Below are 22,806 nucleotides of genomic sequence, written 5' to 3' on the forward strand. Positions count from 1 at the left end.
GTAATTGTTATTCTTAATTGGCATTTGATTACCTATATACGTACCTACTTATATCATAATTTGCCCAGCATGCACCTTTCCATATCACATTGCCCTACTCGTAATATTTGGATTTCTCGTAACAGGTCTAATTCGCTCATGAGAAAAAACCTCGTATAGGTACCACAAAATACGACACGAAAAAAACTTTCTATTATAGCTAATATAGCTACAGGCGTGGATCAAGACTTTGATGGCAGTTTTTGTTTATGACTCAATGTGGGGCAATCTATTAAACGTAAGAAATGCAAAGCCCTCTGAATGTCAGATGTGAATATTGAAAACAACATACCATAATATTAAATATGAAGAAATTTTCTCTACACTTCAAACCCATAGTACGTTTTTTACAACCAAACCTGGAAGGTATGTAATATTACTTCCCATTATTTCTGTTTGTTGAAAGTATTTCTTTTATATTGCTGGCGAGCATCAGCGGCCAGTTTTGCTCATTTTTGTGAATCCATGAAGAATAATTGGACTATGGGTTATTTTATGACTAAAAGCATGGAAAGAGTGTTGGGCTCATTTGAGTGGATGTCAGATCCATCAATGTCACGTTAAGGTGGAGACAAAGATACAGTTACGATATGTACACATGATGAATGAGTCACGCCAGTGGCATAGGATAGAGGTAGGCTGTGATCTGACATAAATAAATACTGTAGACTAAACTTTCATCATACCTACTTATTTGTTTTCATTGAACTAAGAATACACATCGCAGATGGCACTGGTTAATTTATTAAATTCAATCAAACCCTACCAAATCCAAACCATCACAGTGGAGACATGACAAAAACAGTGTACACTTTGTCAGTCATACTTAATTGTTTTGAATTGAAGAGTAAACATTGCAGATGGTGTTGGTTAGTTTCTGAAATTCAAGTTATCCTTGCAGACGCCATATTTTTTTTGACTGTCCGGTCCTGAGATCATATAATATGAGGCCCATATTATGGGCCACCAGAGTGAAATTTTTGTTTTTACGAGAAAGGGACGTTAGACACATCGTCGCTATAGGATTTGTTTCCCGAATAGACCAAATGTCAATTTTACAGGAGACGAAAAACAAATTTCATTGTCGTATATTTAAATATCAGTAGATGTATCAATCATTCTTTCTACATTGTATGATTGCAACATTATCTAAGAATAGATTCCAAGAATAATATACTGGTATAAATCATTAAATGCACAGAAAATGCGTTTTATTTACAAGTACTCACTGTGGATATTCGGGAATTTTTTAGCGCTCTCTCAGAATAATGGATATTCGGGACAAAACAAGGACATTCGGGATTTAAGACCGTAGCGTATTGCTGCACGGCCCACGGATTACTGAGTGGTCAAAAAGTACGCGCGTCAAATGTTATTTTTATTTACACGATAATTGTTAATAATTACTTCTACTATTTAAATACTTAATGATCATAATTACCCAAGTTCGTATGTAATAATAACATGCGGCAATCGCTTTTTCGGGTTTTTTCGGATTAAGTAATAAAATAGTTTTTAAGTAATTAACTATTTTTTTATTGAACGAATAATTTTTCGACGATTTTTAACGAAAGATTTAAGAATGTACCATTCTAATAATTGAATATACATCATTTTTAAAATCACTTCTGAGAAAATATATTATAACCAATAGAAAATATATTTTTGAAAAAAGTAAGACACCCGGCAGGAATCGACCCTGCATCTCCTGGGTTTACGCCCCAGTCCACCAATTATCCAATATGCTATGAGGTGACATACTTATGACGACAAACTTTAACTATTAGCCTTTTAATACCTGCTCATCAGCACTCTTCAAAATCAAGCAACTATCGGCGATCGGTTTTTGTTTATTAAATAAAAGTAGGTATCTACTACTTCAATTACTAACCGACGTCACAGATTTCTCCAATATTTTATGATGGTACTAACTCGTACTGGCTAACAATTTTATATTAATACTTTTTCCAAAAAAAAAATCTATGTATATATATCTGTATATTATTATATCTATATATTTCTATTATTAACAATTAAACTTATTACAAACCACCAAATAATATTATATATTTACTATTGTAAGGAATAACAACACAAAATAATAGCATGTATAAATTAATTACCATTGGCTGCTAATATTAGGTAGGTACCAATATCCAAGTATATAATATTCACCAAATAAATAGTTACTAACATACATATTAAATTAAATTAACTATCAGCGCATTCAAAAATAAATAATAGCATCGCCTTTATTTTCATAGAAATGCCTAGATTAAAAGTAAAATAAAGACAAACAATGTTTGATTAATAATAATTTGAAATAATAATTATTTTTTACGTCATAGTAGTTTCCGGGTCACACTGTAGAATTCATATAACCGTTGGGATTTTGTGTCATTTATCAAAACAAAATGCAGTTATTTAGGTTAAATTACTCACTTCCATAACTCTACTGTAAGTTCAGGACGAACTGGTGATGTATCAGCTATGAATGATCTCTTCAAATTTGATGAATTCACTATTAAAACAATAGTAACTTTAAAAACAATATCAATAAGACGAAATTTGAAAGAGGACTACGGACGGCCAAAAAATATGAAAGTGGGCGTGATTGTTTTAGAGCTAGACAGAGTGAATGTGGGAGCGAGATGCACGGCGTCAGGGCGGTTTGATTGGCTAAAAGTCATATTCGGGAAATAAAAACTCAGCCAGAGATATTTTTCGACCGAAATTAACTTGGATATTCAGGTACGCATAGTTGGACATTCGGGAGAACACCACGGAGTAATTGTAACTTAACATGGCGTATTCGGCTTTTTTAAAAAAATATCTCTGTTCCTAGATAAAAATATATTGTTTTTATTAATTATTTCGGTAGAGTTCGATAAAAGAAATCGAACTGCATTAAAATGTCGATTTCGACAAAAATGGATATTCGGGAAACAAATCCTATAGCGACGACATGTTCACCCTATTAAGTCCATACTCCGACTCAGCGCTCAAAATGGAAAAGTTTACGAACTGGAACGCTCAACAGTTTTCTGAAGGTATTTGCATAGTTATCAAATTGTATGTGTATATTTCATAATAAGACGTGTGTTCGATTTTCTATTACATATATTATTATGGCCTATCGAGCTCAAATTATTTTTTCAATGAGACAACCATAATCTTACCGATTTCAAGAACAGTAACGGCGCTTCGGTCCATTTCGAACCCTGCTCTGACTCAAAACACAAATTGAAAAACAATGTGTATTTGCCAGACTCAGAATTTGATCCTGGGACCCACGACATTGTAGGCCAACCAGCCATCGTGGGTGTATCATCATAAAAATAGAACTTAACTTATCATAGTATATAAAATATTGAATTATATAACGTCAAATGTTAGTATGTGGCACCGTCACTCAGCAGACAACTTATACTGGTAGATCTGTCTATACCTGTGGTAGTCAACGTTCCCTCTCATTTTTCTATTGTGTCTGCGGATCATCAACGCATTTGTGCAGAGTTAGTGTCATCCGGTGCGGTAAATTTACACCCCCCCCTCCACAATACAATTTTTTTTAATGACAAAATTTAAAATTTAAATCAAAGTTTGACGAATTCGAACGTATAACATTCGGGAATATCTGTGTATTTAGATACATGATTATGAATATCTTGTACAGAAAGTGTAGAAGCTTTTATAGCCAATAGTACATTATCAATTAACATTTTGACTAAATTGCAACCGGATTTTTCGCACTCAGCGATCTCAATCCTCTTCTTTCGTTCTTCGGGTGTTTCTGTCATTATTTTCAAAAATCCACCTCTTTTCAAATTCGTAACAACATCCCGGTGTACTTTTTGACTTAAATGCCTTTATGTTTCATATACAACCTCCATTCAATCCACTTCTTTCCAGACGTGAATTCTCCTTGCATATTTGCTGCGGAGCATATGATGCGTTTGACACAATCATCTGTTTCCGAATAAACAAATATATCACCAATTTTTATTTATTGCGAATGCATTTCTGTTTCAACAATTTCAGAGAGCCATTCCAATTTAAATTTATCGCAGGATTTCTTCTTAATGATCGTATTTGAATTATCACATCCACTCCTTTTTGACATTTTTAGGGGATAAGTTTTCTATAATAAATAAGTATAATAATTGTACTTTACAATATTATGTAACTGTGCAAACAATCGTATTGTTCCCTTGAATTGTTTGTTACGGACACTAAACACACCTGTAGTTGTTTATTACAAAAATTGATTATTAGTTTTGTATTATAAATATTTGAAGTAAAAAACACTGCTTTTTAGCATGAACACTTTCCGTTTAAAAATATTGTAAGAACTGTGATGTTTTCACAATAGGACTACTATGAGACTGTACTGACAATGTTTCTTGCAAGTTGGAACATGTCAAAGAGTCAGACTAAGAAATGTAGAGGACCCGGCACATAGGTGGTCATTGCTAATAACTAAAATACGTATCTTTTTTCATATACTTTGGTATGCTATAGAACGGGACGAATATGGTTATCACTTTTGAAAGTTCCTTTTACAATATTTTTGTGTGAGGACTGTGCGGGGGGTGAAAACATGTGTGCGGACATATTTTGGTAGCGCACACCTTAGAGGAAACATTGGTGGTAGTGCGGTGAAAGTTAATTTCTAGGTAATAAATAAAACACATTTTTTTGTCGTTAAAGAGTCCCCCCAAAAAATTGGAGGACATTTGATTCTTTATTTTCATTCACTTTTTTTTTGAATTCTCACACATCGTAACGGCAATAACAAAATCTCGACATTATAGCGGGGGTCCGAACCAAAAAATCAATTAAAAAAAACAATAATTTCACATTGACTTTAAGCACGACGCTTGTATGCGGATTCGTCGCCGTCGCAAACGTGTCGAGAGGCGAGAGAACAAAATAAAAATATGGTATTGTTACAATAAAAACTTACAAGTTAATAATCATACATATGTTGTAATATTTTTTAGCACTTTATTATGCAAATTTATAAACATTAGATTTTTGTACTTTTTTTTTTAAAACCATCATCATTTTATCATTGGGCGGGGTGCGAACTTTCCTCACATACTAAATTAAAACGACGCCATTTTGAATGTACTCTAACACAAGTCTAATTTGATACCAGATTTTAATACGGAAACTAAAAATATCAAGGTTCAAAGATATAAAGATATTTATAACACAGTAAAACAAATTCTAAACCTGTGATTAATCGTTAATTCAATTATATAGAGGAATGTCTGGGTTGATTCCTTACAGAACTGTAAAATTTCATTGAGAATTGCCAAATCAATCAAAGTTGTTTCCGTATATAACTAGGGTATGAACACGCAAAGCAAATGCATGTTTTATGAACACGGCTGTTTCTACCAGTTACACGTGTAGATTGGCTGGATATCCATATTCAAAATGGCGGCTGTACATCCGAAACGGACGCCGTATCTCACATTCACACCATAGACTAGAAAATTCGCCCGCTCGCTGCTTTTAAATGTATTTTTTTCCATCTTCTTCAATATCACACTTAAGTTTATGAAATGAAATAATAAAAAAAAACTATAAATATATATAATATATATGTAAAATATGACATAATTAGTCATTAGAGATGTTAATACTATAGTATAATATATAAATTAGGATAATAACAATATTAATATGCATATATACGTACTTAGTAAAAGATCTTCAAATGCCACTTATAGAAATTAAGTATTTAAAAAAAATGCTTTATTTAAATTTGATTTTCCATCGGTTCGGCGCAATTTATTATTATAAAATAATCTTGACGCCATTTTGAAAATAAAACGGCATCGCCCTTGCGCGAGACCGATAAAAATGGAGCAGAAGGGTATATCCATTTTGAGAAATAAAACACTAGGTGTCCATTTTGAAAAAGAGTGTTTTATTAATAATTGAACGAAAAATGTGTGCCACTGAATATATTATGTATATATTAATTTTTTGCAAAAACATTACTACCAACACAGAAATACACAATTTTCAACCGCTTTTAGGACATTTTAATATGATATATAATAATAGAAGCTTAATTACGTAACAAACAGGCGGCCATTTTATAAAATAGAGATCGCAAGATGGCGGCAGACACAATACGACGATAAGTCCTAAAAAACGGTGTTTATCTCTGCGTTTTGGCAAATTGAATGTCCCAAAAAAAAATTAAAATGACATCACATTTTCTAACGAATATATAGCCAACTTTTACAATATTTAATCTACAATGACATTGAAAAATACTAGGGGATTTCTTTTACTTACAATCGGCAACACTTTCATATTATAAAAATCTATTTTATTATGCATATTTAGTTGCCGCATTTTGTTTTTTTTTACTGCTTGAAGTTAATAAAATACTAATAATACATATTATTCATTATATCTTAAAAATGATAAGTCTACGAACTAAATATATTTTTTTTTTCATATAAATAATTTTTAAAGGAATATCACATTTTTTGTTTTTTTTTTTTAAAGATTTCATAAGCTAAAAATTATCATAATTTTAATGTTTTTTTTTTATATTTTGGATTCTATGTTCATATTAGAACAGACATTGAACAACTCGAGGAATTATTCCAGAAAAATAAAAAAAAAAAGAAAATACTTTCTCTTAAAATATTTTTTTTCGCACATCGATTTATTTTAATCGATGAACAGATGATTTTTTTCAATAATTTCAATACACACGCACACGTACACACACATACAAAATCTTTCCCATGCGCAACCCAAAATTTACTGATTGAGAAAAAAAAAGAAGGAAAAATGCTATTCATTAGTTAACATTATTTTGAGTCAAAAAATTTTTTTTTTTCAATACATGGTCGGTTGGACATCACAAAAGTAAAAAACGAAAAGAAATAAATAATAAAATTAAAAAAAAATTCTGTCATAGTCGGTTAAGTTGTTTTGTATTGAAAATACTAGAGATTCTACTGTTTTCTTCGTTAAGTCAAATACTGGGGAAAAATAATAATTACGATATGTTTCTGTTTGAAAATAAAAAAAAAATCATTTAAAAAAACTTAACAGATCTTTACGCGTTTCTACGAAATGCCCCACATCGCCGCACTCCGGCCGCTTTGATCCGGAGCGAGACGTTAATCCGGTACACTGTAGACTCCACAAAACAGAATCCATCTCGAAACACTGCCGCAGGACCGCAGACTATCCTTCGACGAATAACCGTTGATTTCCCGACACTCGTTAACAAAAAAAAAAAAACAATTCGTAAATCTCTTCATATCGTGTGCCAGAATTGTTTAAAAAAAAAAAGAATCACTTCCAAAAAATTGTTCCAAATACTGTTTCTTCGTAATAAGTTGAATTAAAAAAAAAATTCCGCAAAGTTCAAAAACATTGTTTTTATATTGAAATCACTATTTTTCTGTTTCTTTCACTTCTTTTTTAAAAATTGATTTCATTCGTGTTATTATTTCATCTGTGATTTATTTCTTTGATAACATTGTTCCGGGCTACACTTTGTGATAGTTCAATAATACAAATCGTTCGGTCATTGTACATTGTTTAATGTCTCTGTTTTATATATATTTGAAAGGACTCGATAAACACTCGCGTCATATATATATATAATTATATACTCGGGTATTCAATGAAACATCCGACGTTGTAATCACATCGACTATTGAATATATAATACCAGTTTTAATGCAATACTGTCTTCGGACATGTGCTACGATCTGAACCTAGCCCTCTGCACGACAGGCTAGATTGCAGCGTTCCTGCAGGCGGTCCAGGTGAGCTGTTCGCTCTCCACTCGGAGAAGAGACGTTTTCTATTCAATCAAACGTCTGTTGTGACCGAGAAAATGGAGATCCCGGAGTAACGGTGGATTAAGATTGTGTTGAAGGTGTCGGCTCAGTGGTCGGAGCAGAGGACTGGCACCAGAGGACTGGTCGGCCAGTCTTTTGTGTCTTCGTCTGAGCATTCGCTGCCTGATCTGTAAACGACAATAAACAATTAATATTTAATGTAATATAAATATTGAATACAACAATGCAATTCCGAAACCGAAATATTGGTGAAATATCTAAGTTTCCTCATACATTATGAATTTACATATTGAAGGCTTATATTGTCAATATCTGCACATAGAATCAATCCTGCATATTGATTGTAATCAACCGGTTTGGTGGATCTGAAATTATAGTAGAATGTCATGGTCATGGTAGAAATCGACACATCCTACGTAAAAGGTCGGAACTGCGTTTTTGGCTATTTTGACTTGATTGCATTTTATTAAATAATTAGATAATACAACAATGATGATTGAAAAAAAACAAAAATTCAATGAATATATCAATCAACTAAAAAATTACGATTCCAGCATTAAAAAATAACATCATTAAAATTTAAAAATCGAACTACTGAAAAGTACCATTTTGCAGTTCCGATCTTATACGTACTGTCCAACAAGAAGATTTAGGCACATTTCAAAGGCTCTATCGTCGACTAAATGGGAGGAGCTTGTTAGTTTATAATGGAAGTGCGGTTAAAAATGGTAGGAGCTTATTGGTTTACAGTTTTAACACGTAGCCAAGAAGTTCTTATTGGACAGTAGTAGGTGTTGTTTAAATGTGAACCTGCAATGCAAAATCACTTGTAACTAACGTAATCAGCAGACCAGTGGTCCTTTTATTTGCTTCAATTTCATACATTTGATCTCTATAGAAAAAAAGTTTTGGCATCTCAAATGATTTATATAAAATATTCACATGACCTCCCCAGCTATTATAGTTGTCTCAGTAATAGTTCTCCTTCAACCATTTATGTCAATAATGTTACACAGTGATTTCACGTGAAAGTGATACGACTCCATTATGTCGCAGACAGATTGCACTTAACCATTCCAAAGACAGTCAACCGGAATAATCGAAAGAATATATCTTAACTGCGACAGATGCACTGTGTGGAAAGAGACATAGTATCCTTTTCACTAACGCAGGGAACGTCACAGGTTGGTTAGAGTGCAGAAGACAATTTCATAGCCATTTTGGATTCTAATGGTAAATTGACATATGTAATCGAACAGGATCAATATTTGCTAATTAATAATTTACCTGGATCTGGTATTTGGGTCGGAATGGTGGCCATTAGTAGCCGAGGTAAGATTCTGTTCCAAGATGGTGGGTAGTGTGCTGGTAAGGCGGTCTGTCGGCCTCAAAACCTAAAAAATTCACAATATATAATTAAAACAATACAATACTTTCAGTTACTTCTACCATTCGGACTGTTATCTATTTTAATTACACATATATATGCGATTTACTTGCTAGAATAGAACCGTCACATCTTGGCTATGATTTTATAGCGCTATATGCAGTGTTACAGACTATCCGTAGTTCCCCAGATCATAGTTATGACGTCCGTAGCCAAGGCTAAAAGGCTATAGTTGCACATTGATCACTAAAACCTAATCACCTGCAAAACAGAATAATAATTGAGAGAAAGTATTGAGTAGGGTTGTTACCTTGAGGGTGCGCGAGCTGAGCCTCCAGACGAGTCTCTGCCGATGCGGCGTCTTCTGTCGGGCGTTGTACCTCTCGAGGACCCCCACCACGGCCTGGTGGGTCGCAAAGAACGACTCATCGCCTATCTGTAATGTAACACATAATACAAATCAGTACTGCAAAGAGTATAGTCTTTCGATCCATCTGTCTATCGAGGCCCACTGTCCAAAAGTTCCAGCTAGCTCCATGATACTATTCTTTTTGTTGGTTCATGATGGTAACCTAACGAATAACCTCCAAATCTTTATTCATTAAACCGAACCACTGCAATGTTCATAAGATAGTTGCAGCATCTTAAATTTGAAACCATTGGACAAAGAGGCAAACAAGAGTACGCCCTCTGATAAAAAAAGGTAGCTAAGTAGATGAAATAGCAATGAACTTCACATGTCTATGATAGAATCTCAAGAAATCAATTGTAATTTTCAAACATTTTCAATAGCAATAACAAACATAAATGTTTTAATTTCATTTTCATTTTTCCCCCATGAAAAATTATGACACGTCACGACAGTCGAAAAATAATATTTTGGAAGTTTTGGCACACGGACGTAAAAAAGTTCGCCAACCCTGGTTTTTAGGATAACCGGCATTTAATTGCAGTATGTGATTGGAAGAAAAATAAGGCAATAATCCCATTGGAGATCTCGGCAACCACAGTGAAACCTTGGATTAAGGGCATAACGCATAATGTTTCCAAATACATCTTTGTAATTCAAAGCACCCATACATCAAATTCCCTACAAAAGATGATAGAAGCAGCCTTACTCGGGTGGAGTTTTCTAGAAAATATTGCTCATATTGCAAGACCTCACTCGTTTGTCAAGATAAAATTTATTACAAAACCATCAAAACATTCGCAATCCAAGGTTTCACTGCATATCATAAAATGTACAAAGGAGTAAAATTTACCTGGCAGATCCTCTGTAGGTCCATGGCGAAATCGACCAGCCTCATGAGGTTGGCCAATCTCTCCGCGGATACGCCGCCCTCCGCCGACGAAGACCTTTGCATGGATGTCAGCTGGGAATCTGATCAAAAAAATAATGAGTTTAATTAGTCCTCCCTCGCATAGTTATGTAAATATTCAAAATTTGTTATCGAAGACTTATTACGACAGCACATAACCACATCCTCATAGTATCTATATAATATGGAATGACAAATGACAGCGTGAAAAGGCACCTTTATTCAAGCATAGACATTAATTACGTAGCCCATTTAGGATTTCGCCCGTCTCCCATGTTATTTACCAATTTGAATTTATGTGGTGGGGATTTAAACTCATCAATAATATCATAAAAATCGTAACTAAGGGAATGAACAACATCTATGGTCACCGATATGAAACAAACAGAATGCGGGACTGACCAAGTTGGGTGCACAGCAGCGCCAGGGCTAATTCGCACGCCCGAATATTGCAGCAGCTGGCGTCGCACGACAGGATCTCCAATCTGTTCACCATTTCTAATTCCTGAAAAGAAACGGAATACTATTAAAATATAACATAAAAGGTGTTTATTGTGGTGGTTGTTGTTTGTTGTTACTCCAAGACTTGATGACGAATCCAAATTTATGATGGCTTATCTAAATATTACAAATAATGATGATTCTGTGCATTTAATTCCCTAGACTAGGCTGGACTAGAATAGAACAAATGCATCTACAATATAAAATGACTGGCTACTTTAAAAACTTTTCTTTGTTATAATATAATATCTAAGTTGTCGAAAGTGTCCCGAAGAGTAGATGGAAGAATAAGTCATTCGGTATAATTACCGGCAATATAGTGCTGAGCAAGTCGTGAACACCGAGGCCGGCAGCGGCCCACATCATGAGGCGGTGCTGCAGACGCATCCAATGAAGGGGCGTGACCACGGGCGAAGACTGAGGCACGGGAGACCCCAGCTTCTCCTGGATCACCACCGACATACGCCGCACGTCGCCCACTGTGCACTTGCATTGGGATATCGACACTGCAACAAAGAACAAACACATCAATTAGATTTTCAAATATTTTACATTTTTGTTATCGAAAAGTTTATGGTAAAGTTTGTCTTCTATTGTGACTGATACCTCATACCTCATAGCGGTTATCTGGGTAACTAAAAAAGAGTCCATCATTTTTCCACGTACACCCCAATAACCTGGCCCCCCCTCATCCGTGCGGTGTTAAGTTATGGAGGTAAAAATAAAAAAGTTTTAAATCAAATGTCACTTCGCCAATTGCACACAATCAATCAACCGATCAAAACAATTTAATAAGTTAACCCATCGCGCCCTATCGGCGCCGGTGTTACAGGATGCAGGACATGATGAAAATCAAAAAATTTTAGTCATATTTTGATTTTTTTTCAAGTTGAAATTATTTAATAATATATGTAGCTATCATTTTATGATGTTAGTTATATACAGTCCAGTTTATTTTTTAAGAGATATTTGATTTATAAAATCTATTTTTATTTAAATTTGTCAAAATAATGATCAGTTTGCTAGGTATGAGGTGTTGGAGACAGTAATAAACATAAAATGGCCCTCCATCTTCTAAATATCTTGAAGAGTATTATATTTAGCTCCAGTTTAAGTATATCTTTTTATTATTTACTTCTATCATGGACTTTTTATCTATGTCATTTTTTATAAAAAAAGGCTAAAAAAACCCAAAAAACTATATTTGACATGTTTTTTTCATTCAACTTATACACAAAGTTTACTTAAAATGTAAATACTCAATAGAAAATTTCAAAACCAATAAATATTTAAAAGATTTATTTGAATTGAATGAATAATAGATGAGTTATATCAATTTTAGTAATCAGTGTGCATTTTTAAGTGATCCTGAAAAATTAATTCTGTCTGGAATGGGTTAAAATTTAATGTGAACAATTTCAGTTATACTCAAACTAAGAATGCAAAATGTCGTCAGATTAATAACTCACCGAGGTCTTCCGTGTTGATGGGAGGTAGCTGCGGCCGGTGAGACAGGATGGCGATGCTCATGCAAGACACTGATATGCATGAAATGTGACACTGACGCACCTGCAAATAACACAAAAACATGACATGAATTTTTTGACCATATTCCGTTATATATATTATTATCGAGGACCACGACTCCAGTTTGATTGATAGGTAATCGATTCCATGTTAGATTTCAAACAGACTGTCCTCTGATCAGCATCAGAGAGAACACGTCATGGTTGACAACGAAATATTAAACCTCGGCATGTAGAAGTTTGACACTTTCGATTGTTTATCTCTACCTTGGGTCGCTTGACGCAACATAATTATATCACGGAGGCAATTGAGAAAGGAAAAAATCATGTCAGCTAATAAATAATGTTACTTCGATCTATGGAGAAGTATCTAGTCTACTATCTCACCCAAATTAATGCACGCCTTATCGGATACTTGTAAAGCCTATGCTTACTAACATCAGAAACCAAGACATTAATCCTGTGAATATTTTTGAAAGAAATAAACCAGGTGCCAGAAATGAGTGAGTAAGCGTGGAGCGTGCAGTCTCTTGTCATATCTTAAGAAAACATTAAAGCCAGTTCGGGTAGTATGTGTTACAGATGTCACAAGACTGTCTCAATTGGTAACCCCATTACTCTAGCAGTAGTGTTTACCATCACCTTAGGACGACAGCTATGAGAATAGGGCTACGTATGCCTCTTCGTTAAAACCAGCATCTTCTAAATACCGAAAAGTGTATTCGGCAGAGCTATGGATTCCAGGATAACTTAGGAAGATGCGAGAAAACTACCAAGCTTCAGGGATTGTTAGAGGTGACGCATCGTCTCCATTCCCGACCGTTTTGGAAAGTTTTTTACTTTTACTACACACATATATCCAAACAACATTCTTTAATACGTCAAAATAAGAAAAGATGACAAGTAGATGTGACCTGAATTTAATTAGTAGGTACGTAATAATATAATGTTTATAAGAAAAATTAACAAATTTACAAGGTACTGTTCGAGAAAATACGAGTTATGAATGACAAGTATAATCAATAAATACAAATGCAATATTATATGAGAACAGCAAAATATATAGGTATGTACATCAATTTAAAAAATCTTGAATGAAGTGTCGCTTGCAGACATGTGTATAAATGTTTAAACGAAGACAAAACGTTAAAGGCGCAATTACATATCTCAGGTTTGCTAAAACATCGCCGTTCGACACATAAATAATCTTATGTACACATGTCAGGCTCAAATTGTCACAGCTGGTTCGAAATTTGCTCTCGATAATACAGCATTGAAAAACAAAATGAAGGAATATTACGATTTTACAATAATTTAGAACATCCAAAACTGGGCATCCTCGTTCAGAATGTACAACGAAACATATCGACAGTGTCAATTACGAATTTACTCAAGGCACAGCTGGGCAAACAGAAATATTATCCGCCGAATATACGGGCAGCATTTGTAGGAAATGATTGAAAGCTCAGTTCAGAGGTTTTTTTAAGAACTGCAAAAGGCATTCACAGTACTGAAAAGAGTCAAAAACATAATATATGCCCATTGGAAGCCACATCTGAATTGGACATCAGTACTTGCAATCAGTTTTGTCCACCTTATTAGAGAACATTAAACAAGAAGATGATCATGTTAGCGGATAAATGCTACTTCAGTTTAATACCTTACGAAACTAGCGGCAGGCTTCACATGACACTCGTACAGCCTATGCCTCCCTACGCCTCATAAACCTGAACATTAGCTCTACAATATGGACGGACCTTAAATATTTATGAAAGAAAATTTCAATGAACAATAGCTCTACAATATGGACGGACCTTAAATATTTATGAAAGAATGGCATAGTTTTACATATTTTATAGATAAACAAATGTTTTTCGACTATTATCTCTACTATTGCTTGGATTAGGCAGGGTTCAATTGAATTTTAAAAACTATTAAGCAGTATCTACACATCGTAGTCTTGGCTCAATGAGAACAAATGTGTTTGACTGTCAAAGTTTAGTGTGCACTATATATGTCGGATCTTAACAGCCTATCACTGATTGAGATGAGGTTGTAATTTCCTGATATCTTCAGTATAGTACGAACAACATCTTTTTGGCTACGTGTTAAAACTGTGAACTAAGATGCTCCTCCCATTTTTAACCGCACTTCCATCATAAACTAACAAGCTCCTCCCATTTAGTCGCCAACACCGCTTCCTTCGCATAGCCAAGAAGATGTTGCAGAAGAATACATTCGGACGGCAGACTGAGGTATAAATAACTACGGAAGCCTCGGAACGGAGTCACAATGCCCAATAATGTGGAATACGACTTACCGACTTATATAACTTTCTCTCTTGGAGAATCATATTCATTGTCAATATCGCATGACAGTATGACATTCAATATTTGCATATCACTTGGAATAAGTAAATTGATTTTGCAAGCATTACTTTGAAATAAACAAGAATTAGTATAAAGAATCGAGATAATCTGTTATCTTTGTAAGATCATTGGACTTTATGTGTTCATTAATGAAAACGTTATTATAGATAATTGTTTATGAAGGATAGATAATTTTGCAATCTCAATAGATAACCTTGTAACACTATTTGAAAATTGACAGTGGATTCGGTTATCAGTACATTAATATAACATACGACGTAAGCTGAATTATCTACAACGAATTGACCCAACTAAATTAACACGGGTTCAAAAATACATAAGTGCAATATCGGCAATGAACTGCAGGACGGTTCAACTGCATTATGCAAAAAAAATTAGAACTCACATGGTTGTGTAAACATCGTGAGTGCGTTATAATTACGTAGGCAATAACAAATTATTTCACGGCTCACTCGATATTCAGATAACTCATAGCCTCGTGAATAACAAAGTAAAGACTATAGAAATAGCAATGAAAGACAGTGTAAAAAGACTGCCTTTATTCGAGTAGACCACTATCTGGGTTTTTGTTCCTGTTTCCACAAAATCACTCCACAGAGAAATTCAACCAAACTACCTCCATATGGTTCAGTTTTTCATTACAATCACAAATAATATAAAATTTCAATAGCAAAAATATTGATCGATTTGAGAGGGATTCAAATTGAGTGACATTGTGGCCCGATTACATACACATTCAAAGCTAGCCTTTCAAACTCGGCGGCTGCGACATACAACAATGACAGGTCTCATAAGCATTGACCCAATGGAATTAAACGTGAGTCAATTTGATTTGCAAAGACTTATGTCTTTCACTACTAAAGACATGCCAGGCGCGTGCGTGGCCATTAGATACTTATACTTTCACTGCTGACAAGTTAATTACTACATTTAATTATCATGCTAATTGCTACACGCCAGGTGTGTCTTTAGCAGTGACCGAGTTGTGGTAATTAACTGACCAGCGGTGAATGTGCTATTAATCAATCAGTGTAATTTTGATTGAAAATGGCTTCTACAAATAAATCGAATAATCGTAAACGTTCAGTCGGATGGGACTTGGGAGAAGAATGTGGACATACCTTCATCTTGGTGAGGAATCTGTCCAGCAGGTTGATGGCATGGAACAGCACGTCGGTGGGGAGGTCGTACCACACTTTCAGGCAGCGCAGCACGTGTGCGGCTCCGTCTCGTGTCCCCGCCGATATCTCACCTCTCTGTAATTATTGAAAACAACACGGTCATCATTAGAATACTGGATGAGTCAATTAATATATTGTCTGACATCTTCACCATATCGTGGGCATGCAGTGTAAAACAGAACACTCACACAACTGGAATATAATATCATTATAATAATGTCACATGTGTGGTCATAGGTCACTCTATTTTTTTTTTTTATTTGTAAATGATTGGAAATTTGGTATCATGCAATTGGAACACATTACTAACGCAGCTTAGTTCTTGGAACTGTCGAGCACACTGATGCTCCCGTAGTTATCGCAGATATATGTCAATAATAGTAAGAACTGATGAATCTTGAACCCTCTCCTCCCAAAGACCGGCGAATGGCTCACACTATGTTATTTTTAAGCATGAATGCGCTGAAGGCTTTACAGAGATCTAACCTAGAGACGTAAGGCAAAAAGATAAAAACATAGCGAAAGAAAATTGAAAATAACTATTTATTACCTGCGGATTCCCAGGTAGCACGACAGTCGGCTGAAACTTGCACTCGACCTGCAGAAATTCACCGAGACAGGAATACAACCCTTCCACCTCCGCCTGGGTATATTCCTTCACGGCCGCGGAAGACGAGCACGCTTCATCCGCCATCTCCTCATCGACAATCCCGCTAGCGGCGCCAGCCATCGCAACCTTTTCTTTGTCTTTCAGGTCCTGGCTGACGTATCGCATCTCCTCATCCTCCAGCGGCTTCAGGTGTTCGTGCAGCCTCTTGGGCCCCTGCTCCACGTAACCCATGGCGCCGACCTCCTGCCGGACCGGTTGGCCCGCGAACTCGCTCAACAATGCATCGTGGTTTTGTGTTGTGGCGCAGATGGCGGGGGGTACGTCTGGCTTTGACTTAGCGGATTCCTTGCGGCGCGATTGGAGTAGCTTACTGACAACGGTTTCCTTCCTGTCCACGCAGCCATTGTTGGAGCGCAGATGCTGTTTGCTCGGCGATAGTCTGCTTGCGTCTAGTGCCTGTTGAAATTTATTAATTCTCTTGTTTAATGATCCTCCATGAAGAATGGATACAACAATCATAATGCAATAGAAGCTAGAAACTATGAACACCTCTAAAGTGACATTACCTTATCAACCATTTTTACAAATCCATCTTGGATAACAACAGATAAGGCTGTAAAGTTGTAAAACAGATCTAATAAAATTAGCTACTTTTGTGAACACCCTGCCTTTTAAAAAAGCATTCCATTTTCAAATATCCTTTACTTCGAGAGGCATTCCATTTTCAAGTGGTTAAAAAAGCCTTTATAGAACAATCTCATCAATTTACAGAATACATAATGATCTCACCTGCAGATACGCCTGTCCCGGCTCCTGGTGCTTCCTGCCCCCTTTCCCCTTCCCCGAATTGGGATTCTGAAACTTCCTCGAACGTTCGTTCCTGAACTTGGTCCTCGCGTTCCTCTTCTTGTTGCCGTTGGCGTTGGGCTGCTGGTTCCGCCTGTGGCTGTGGACGGTGGACCTCGGGGAGGAGCTGGTGGCGTGGGGGTTGTTGAAGTAGGCAGCATCCGGGGACGAGGGCTGCGATACCGGCTGTCTCTGCATTTGGGCGGGGCGCGGGGTCCAAGCGGGAGACGCGCCGATATCCGGCAGGGCCTAGTACCTGATTGACGGACGGGGCGATTGGTCAAGAGCGAGTCGACGAGCGCGTTCAAGTTATTACGCAACGTAAAAATGACGCAGAATATTTCAACGATATAAAAGTTGGCTAATTAATCTTTTGCAAAGAATTTCAAGACTTCAAAAATTTCCTCGTAATATCTTTATAGCGATGAGAATCGAGTTTTAATCTTTATAGAGAATAACTCAAAAATTCCTTTTAATTGACTTATAATTTTAACTGTAATACAGAATTGATGAGTAAAATTCACTTGAAATTATCAGAATAATAGATAATTTATAACCAAGTGACAAAGGAAATATTTAAAACAATTTTGTAAGGAAGAGGTAATTTAATTATACAATTTAAATAAGGAAGGAATTCTCTTTGATATGGCAATTCAAATGAGAATATTGTTCTTTATTCGAATTTCAAAGATAAGCAAGCAGAATTTTTCAAGTATGCCCACACTATTGGAAAATAAAAAAAACCTTCAATCAAAAGTGACAACAATCTATTTTTGTGGTATATGAGTTGAGAGGCAATGTCAAGAGTGTTGTTTGGTATACAAACAAACTTCCTTCAGATTTGGCGATTGGCCAAAAATCCCGAGAACGGAATCAGAAAAAATATTTTAATCAGAAATAATTCAGGAGATTCAACAGATATTAATACTTTCGATGTGTTATTCCAATTGAATAATGGTACAGAGAAATATTTTTAAAGAAGTCGAACTTGACCCAAAAATTGTGCCAGAAAATTGTCTTCAATCGTTTAAAAAAATAGAAAACACTGTCAATTTAAAAAAGGCGAACGGTGCGTTAAATGATAGATAATGATTATCAAAAATCAAAACCAAATTCAGAGAACCGCAAAAAAAATTACAAGGGAAAAATTTACTGTATTTTTTCAAATTTGCCAAAAATAAAAATTTTACAAACAAAAAAAAACAAATCGCACGCTATACAGTGCTTGGCGATATCCAAAAATTGAAATCGAATTAGACGAACTGCAAAAATATTTATAAGGAGAAAATAAATTCTGCGTTAGATTCATGTGACAAAAAAACAAACGTGCGTCGTCGAATACCCCAACCAAACAGTGCGCAACAGCGTGACCCAAAAACCTCAAACACGTCACAGTTAAGAGAGCGGTGTCGTCGATTCTGAACCAGACCGTGTGCTGTCGAAAACCGGAGCTATCGTTTTGTTGAAAAACAGATACCCAGCAATCGACCTAATGAGACCCCTCTATCAAATATTTGGTACTAAATTTTTTATTATATTGTCAACGTATGCGTGTATTTTCAGTATTATTACAACAATGAAGTATACACACACCAAGGTACTATACAGAGGTGGTTGAACACCGACTGTAGGCCACCAGAGAAAGGCGAGCGTAACGATACACCAAAGCGGCACGGGAGATGAAATCTTCCGGTAACGTGCGTATGGTGCGTTTTTGCTCACCAATTCAATGGTCTTTGAAAGAATCTCAGTTCTTTTTCTTTGACGAGGATTCGAACCTCGTTTATCGTCAAGAATGCAACAATTCTGGACTCACTCTTATAAATCTGAAACGAAGGCATGGTTAGTTATAATCGAATCGGTCACAAACGGACGGATCCACCTGAGGACAAAACATTTTAAGAACATACATATAAAAGTAGTTTTTTTTTTTTAAATAAAAAATGGATTATTAATTTGTGTCACGGAAGGAAACCCTTTTATTGCCGGTGTCATTAAAAAAAACAAACTAGAGACCGAGAAGAGTGGAAGGAACTTAACGGAGGCCTGTATTCAGCAGTATATAGACCCTGGCTGGTGATAAAATATGAAAAACATTTAATAACCCAAGAAATCGACACATTCCACGCAGTTATGTCAACATAAAGAATGCCATACCGAATTAACTTTTACCGTTGCTATTTACATTCCGACATTATAACGCCCTCTTTCCCTTTCAGCAACGCTACAAGAGGGATCTACACGATTCAAAGTAAACATTGTAAGACTAAGGGAAATGACGCAAATTTGTGCTTGTCGCATGCTTCGAGGCTGTAGTACGATATGGTGAGGTATCCCAATGAATTCAAGGAAACATTAGACACAGAAACACAGCCTAAGGTGCCGTATTTGACCTCGATTCTAGCCCCAAAATTACATATGCTTTTGAGATAATATCTTCTAATGACATTCTTGAGACTGATGGTTAGATGCTATGTTTTTTCAGTCCTATTATAATATGGAGAGGAAGCATGGACACTCACAGAAATAACACTCAAAAAACTTGTAAGCTTTCGAAATGGTAGTATACAGACGCATGTTCCGTAACAGCCGGAAAGACAAAGTTACAAATCGGAGAAATAAAAAGTAGAAAGTTGGCGAAGGTGGAGAGATATCGACTTTTGCATCTTATCATTCTAGGGAAGATCTCCGATAAGCAAGGACCTGATAGCAGAAGAACATCTTAGCTCAAGAATATAAGAGACTGGTTTGAGCTCAGCAATACATCCATATTTAGAGCTAACAGACACATAGAAAGAAATGACATTCCTTTTGAAAAACTCAAAAATATCCCTCGACCCATAAAAACATTTTTAAACTATTGGCAAATAGATTTAATTAAATAATACTTATTGAAAAAAAAATTTACCCTAGGTTAGAATTTGCCAAGTCAGTCAATCGAACAGAAGTGCGTAGACACTGAGACTGAGTTGACACATGTACAATAGACAAAAATAGTCTGATGATGATGCTGACTATTATTACCGAAATGACCAGTAGCGTAACTATGTAATTAAGCCGGATGTCATTGCACCCCGTGCCGTTAGGAGACAGGGTCGAATCGAAGCTATATATTTTTTTTAAATCACAATTGTTTATTTTTGGCAGCGTACTAAGAGCAAATACTGCAGTGGAATTACGTGGATAAGTTTGCACTCAAACAGATTAGATCGGATGCACTGCTATCACCGAGAGCACAGCTGTATTTGAAAATTTTGAAACCCATCTTTCAAAGACAAACTAACATATCTGACCAGACCAATAAACTTCCAAGTTCAAAATCAGTAACAATAGAATGCTTATATGGGGAATTGCATGAATCCCTAGGTTGTTTCTCTATGTGTCAATCGAAAAGGGAAAAGATTCCAAAGTTAGTCCAATCTTGAATGACGATTCTCGTTTGTTACGCCACAGTATACGGCCTAAACGGATGCGCGGCGGGAAATAACATAAGTCGGCTCGCACATTGGAACTCGTCTCGCCTAAAAACGTATCGAATACGTCGATGTGACGTCATCGTTATTTAACGAAACAACATAACACGTGTTGCCAAATGGAGCTTCGCAGATCGATCGAATGCAACTGTTTCGCCTGAAAAAAACATCTGGCTGTTGCATTCTACATGTTGCATCCTTCTCGGGCTCCGAGTCGGAGGGTCGAAGTCACAAAGAAACACATGCGAATTGGTCATTCCTATACCGGCTCGCCGATCGCCGCATTGAAATATCAATACGTTTCGAAGGCTACGCGCGACTGTCGCTAAATAGATGTGCGAGGTTGTGTCATGCAACACTGGCCGCCTGTTCTCGGAAGCTTTGATTTATGGCGGTAAGGCACACGAGGCGAGTTGTGATGTGCGAGCCGGCTAAGGGCACCGTGTTGAGGAAGCAAACAAATTCGGCCCAGGTGCCGTCCGTTGGCCTGTGGCCATGTGAAAATTTCGCGAAAAAAAAACCCACCTCCCGGCTCCACTGTCAAAATTTTTAATAGAGGTCAGCGATAGCAAACCGACGGGAGACGATTTGTACTGTATTATTTCGATTTTGAACAGACTATAGATTTACCTAAGTAATTTCATACACTCAAGTCACACTGTCCGAAACTGAAAGCCGCGAAACGAAAATGGTTGACTTGTACCATAACAACACATTCACATTCATTATAAAGAAAACGTAGCCTGTGAAAAAACAAAATCCGTGTCACTTAACATAGAACATTAATTAGTAACAATCACAAAAATCGCGTAATGTCAACTTCCTAAGATATTAACAATTCCGGCATGATTCAATGCGCCAATCTACAAAATATTATTTTTCAGTGGCCACCAATTCGACCACACTATACGCGTTGCAGAATCGCCATAAAATGGTGTAAAACTAAAAGTTACAATACATAAAGGCTCCTCCCAAAAGCATAGTCAACTGCTTGGTTAATTACTTAATTAAAGATTGTAAAATTGTGCTATCAAGGGTAATGATTAAATTAGTTGCAGGGCTCGAAATGGACCGGAACGCACCGGAGCGCCGTTCCGGTTCATACAATCCCCAAAATTATCGCTTCGTCTCGTGTAAATAGTAATTTGCCCGTGTGAGCGAGATATATCATATTATAAAAAAATCTAACACAATCGTTTTTTTAAATACATATATGTATAGAATTAGATAAGTAACAGTGTTAATATTTTCGTAAAGTTATCAAGCGCTCCGGTTCGTAAAATTTTCCATTTCGAGCGCTGATTAGTTGTGAATAATATCTCGTAACTATCAAAATTCACACTTGCATTGTGAGATTTATTTGCCATGGTCGTAAGTACTGTATTATACCTACGTACATACGCCAAAGTGAAGTTTTTATTTTTAGCCAATTATCTCATAATTCGAATTAACAATTGTTAAAAATCGCAAATAAGAGTAAGGAACTAAAGCAAGATGTTGACAGTAAGCCGTTACCATTCCAACAATACTAAAAATCCATTTGAATTGGACCAAGAACTCTGAAGATCTTACAAATTGCGATTGCGGTAATGATGAAATACGGAGCATCCACTCGCCTGTCAGCTTGTTATATCGATGTCGTGAATACGACCAGACGAATACATAAATTAATTAAATATTA

The 22,806-nt window shown here is 35.9% G+C and overlaps 1 protein-coding gene across 7 annotated transcripts in view; it reads right to left on the reverse strand.

Moving 5' to 3' along the window:
- Nucleotides 1-6,654: 6,654 nt before the first annotated feature.
- CycG (cyclin G) overlaps nt 6,655-22,806 on the reverse strand; it is a 29,164-nt gene continuing 13,012 nt past the window's right edge. For all 7 annotated transcript variants that reach the window (XM_085940496.1, XM_085940493.1, XM_085940500.1 and 4 more), the window contains exons 2-11: nt 17,596-17,908; nt 16,747-17,262; nt 16,137-16,271; nt 12,569-12,668; nt 11,409-11,605; nt 11,001-11,103; nt 10,542-10,660; nt 9,590-9,715; nt 9,180-9,286; nt 6,655-8,059 (exon numbers count right to left, since the gene is read on the reverse strand). In XM_085940496.1, coding sequence (XP_085796622.1) covers nt 7,978-8,059; nt 9,180-9,286; nt 9,590-9,715; nt 10,542-10,660; nt 11,001-11,103; nt 11,409-11,605; nt 12,569-12,668; nt 16,137-16,271; nt 16,747-17,262; nt 17,596-17,850 — 1,740 coding nt within the window. In that variant the 5' untranslated portion in view covers nt 17,851-17,908 and the 3' untranslated portion in view covers nt 6,655-7,977. The remainder of the gene's footprint in view (nt 8,060-9,179; nt 9,287-9,589; nt 9,716-10,541; nt 10,661-11,000; nt 11,104-11,408; nt 11,606-12,568; nt 12,669-16,136; nt 16,272-16,746; nt 17,263-17,595; nt 17,909-22,806) is intronic.

Source organism: Rhyacophila brunnea, unplaced genomic scaffold (assembly GCF_057557595.1).
Source record: "Rhyacophila brunnea isolate RB1 unplaced genomic scaffold, BYU_Rbru_1.0 scaffold_13, whole genome shotgun sequence".
NCBI classification, from domain to species: Eukaryota; Metazoa; Arthropoda; class Insecta; order Trichoptera; family Rhyacophilidae; genus Rhyacophila; species Rhyacophila brunnea.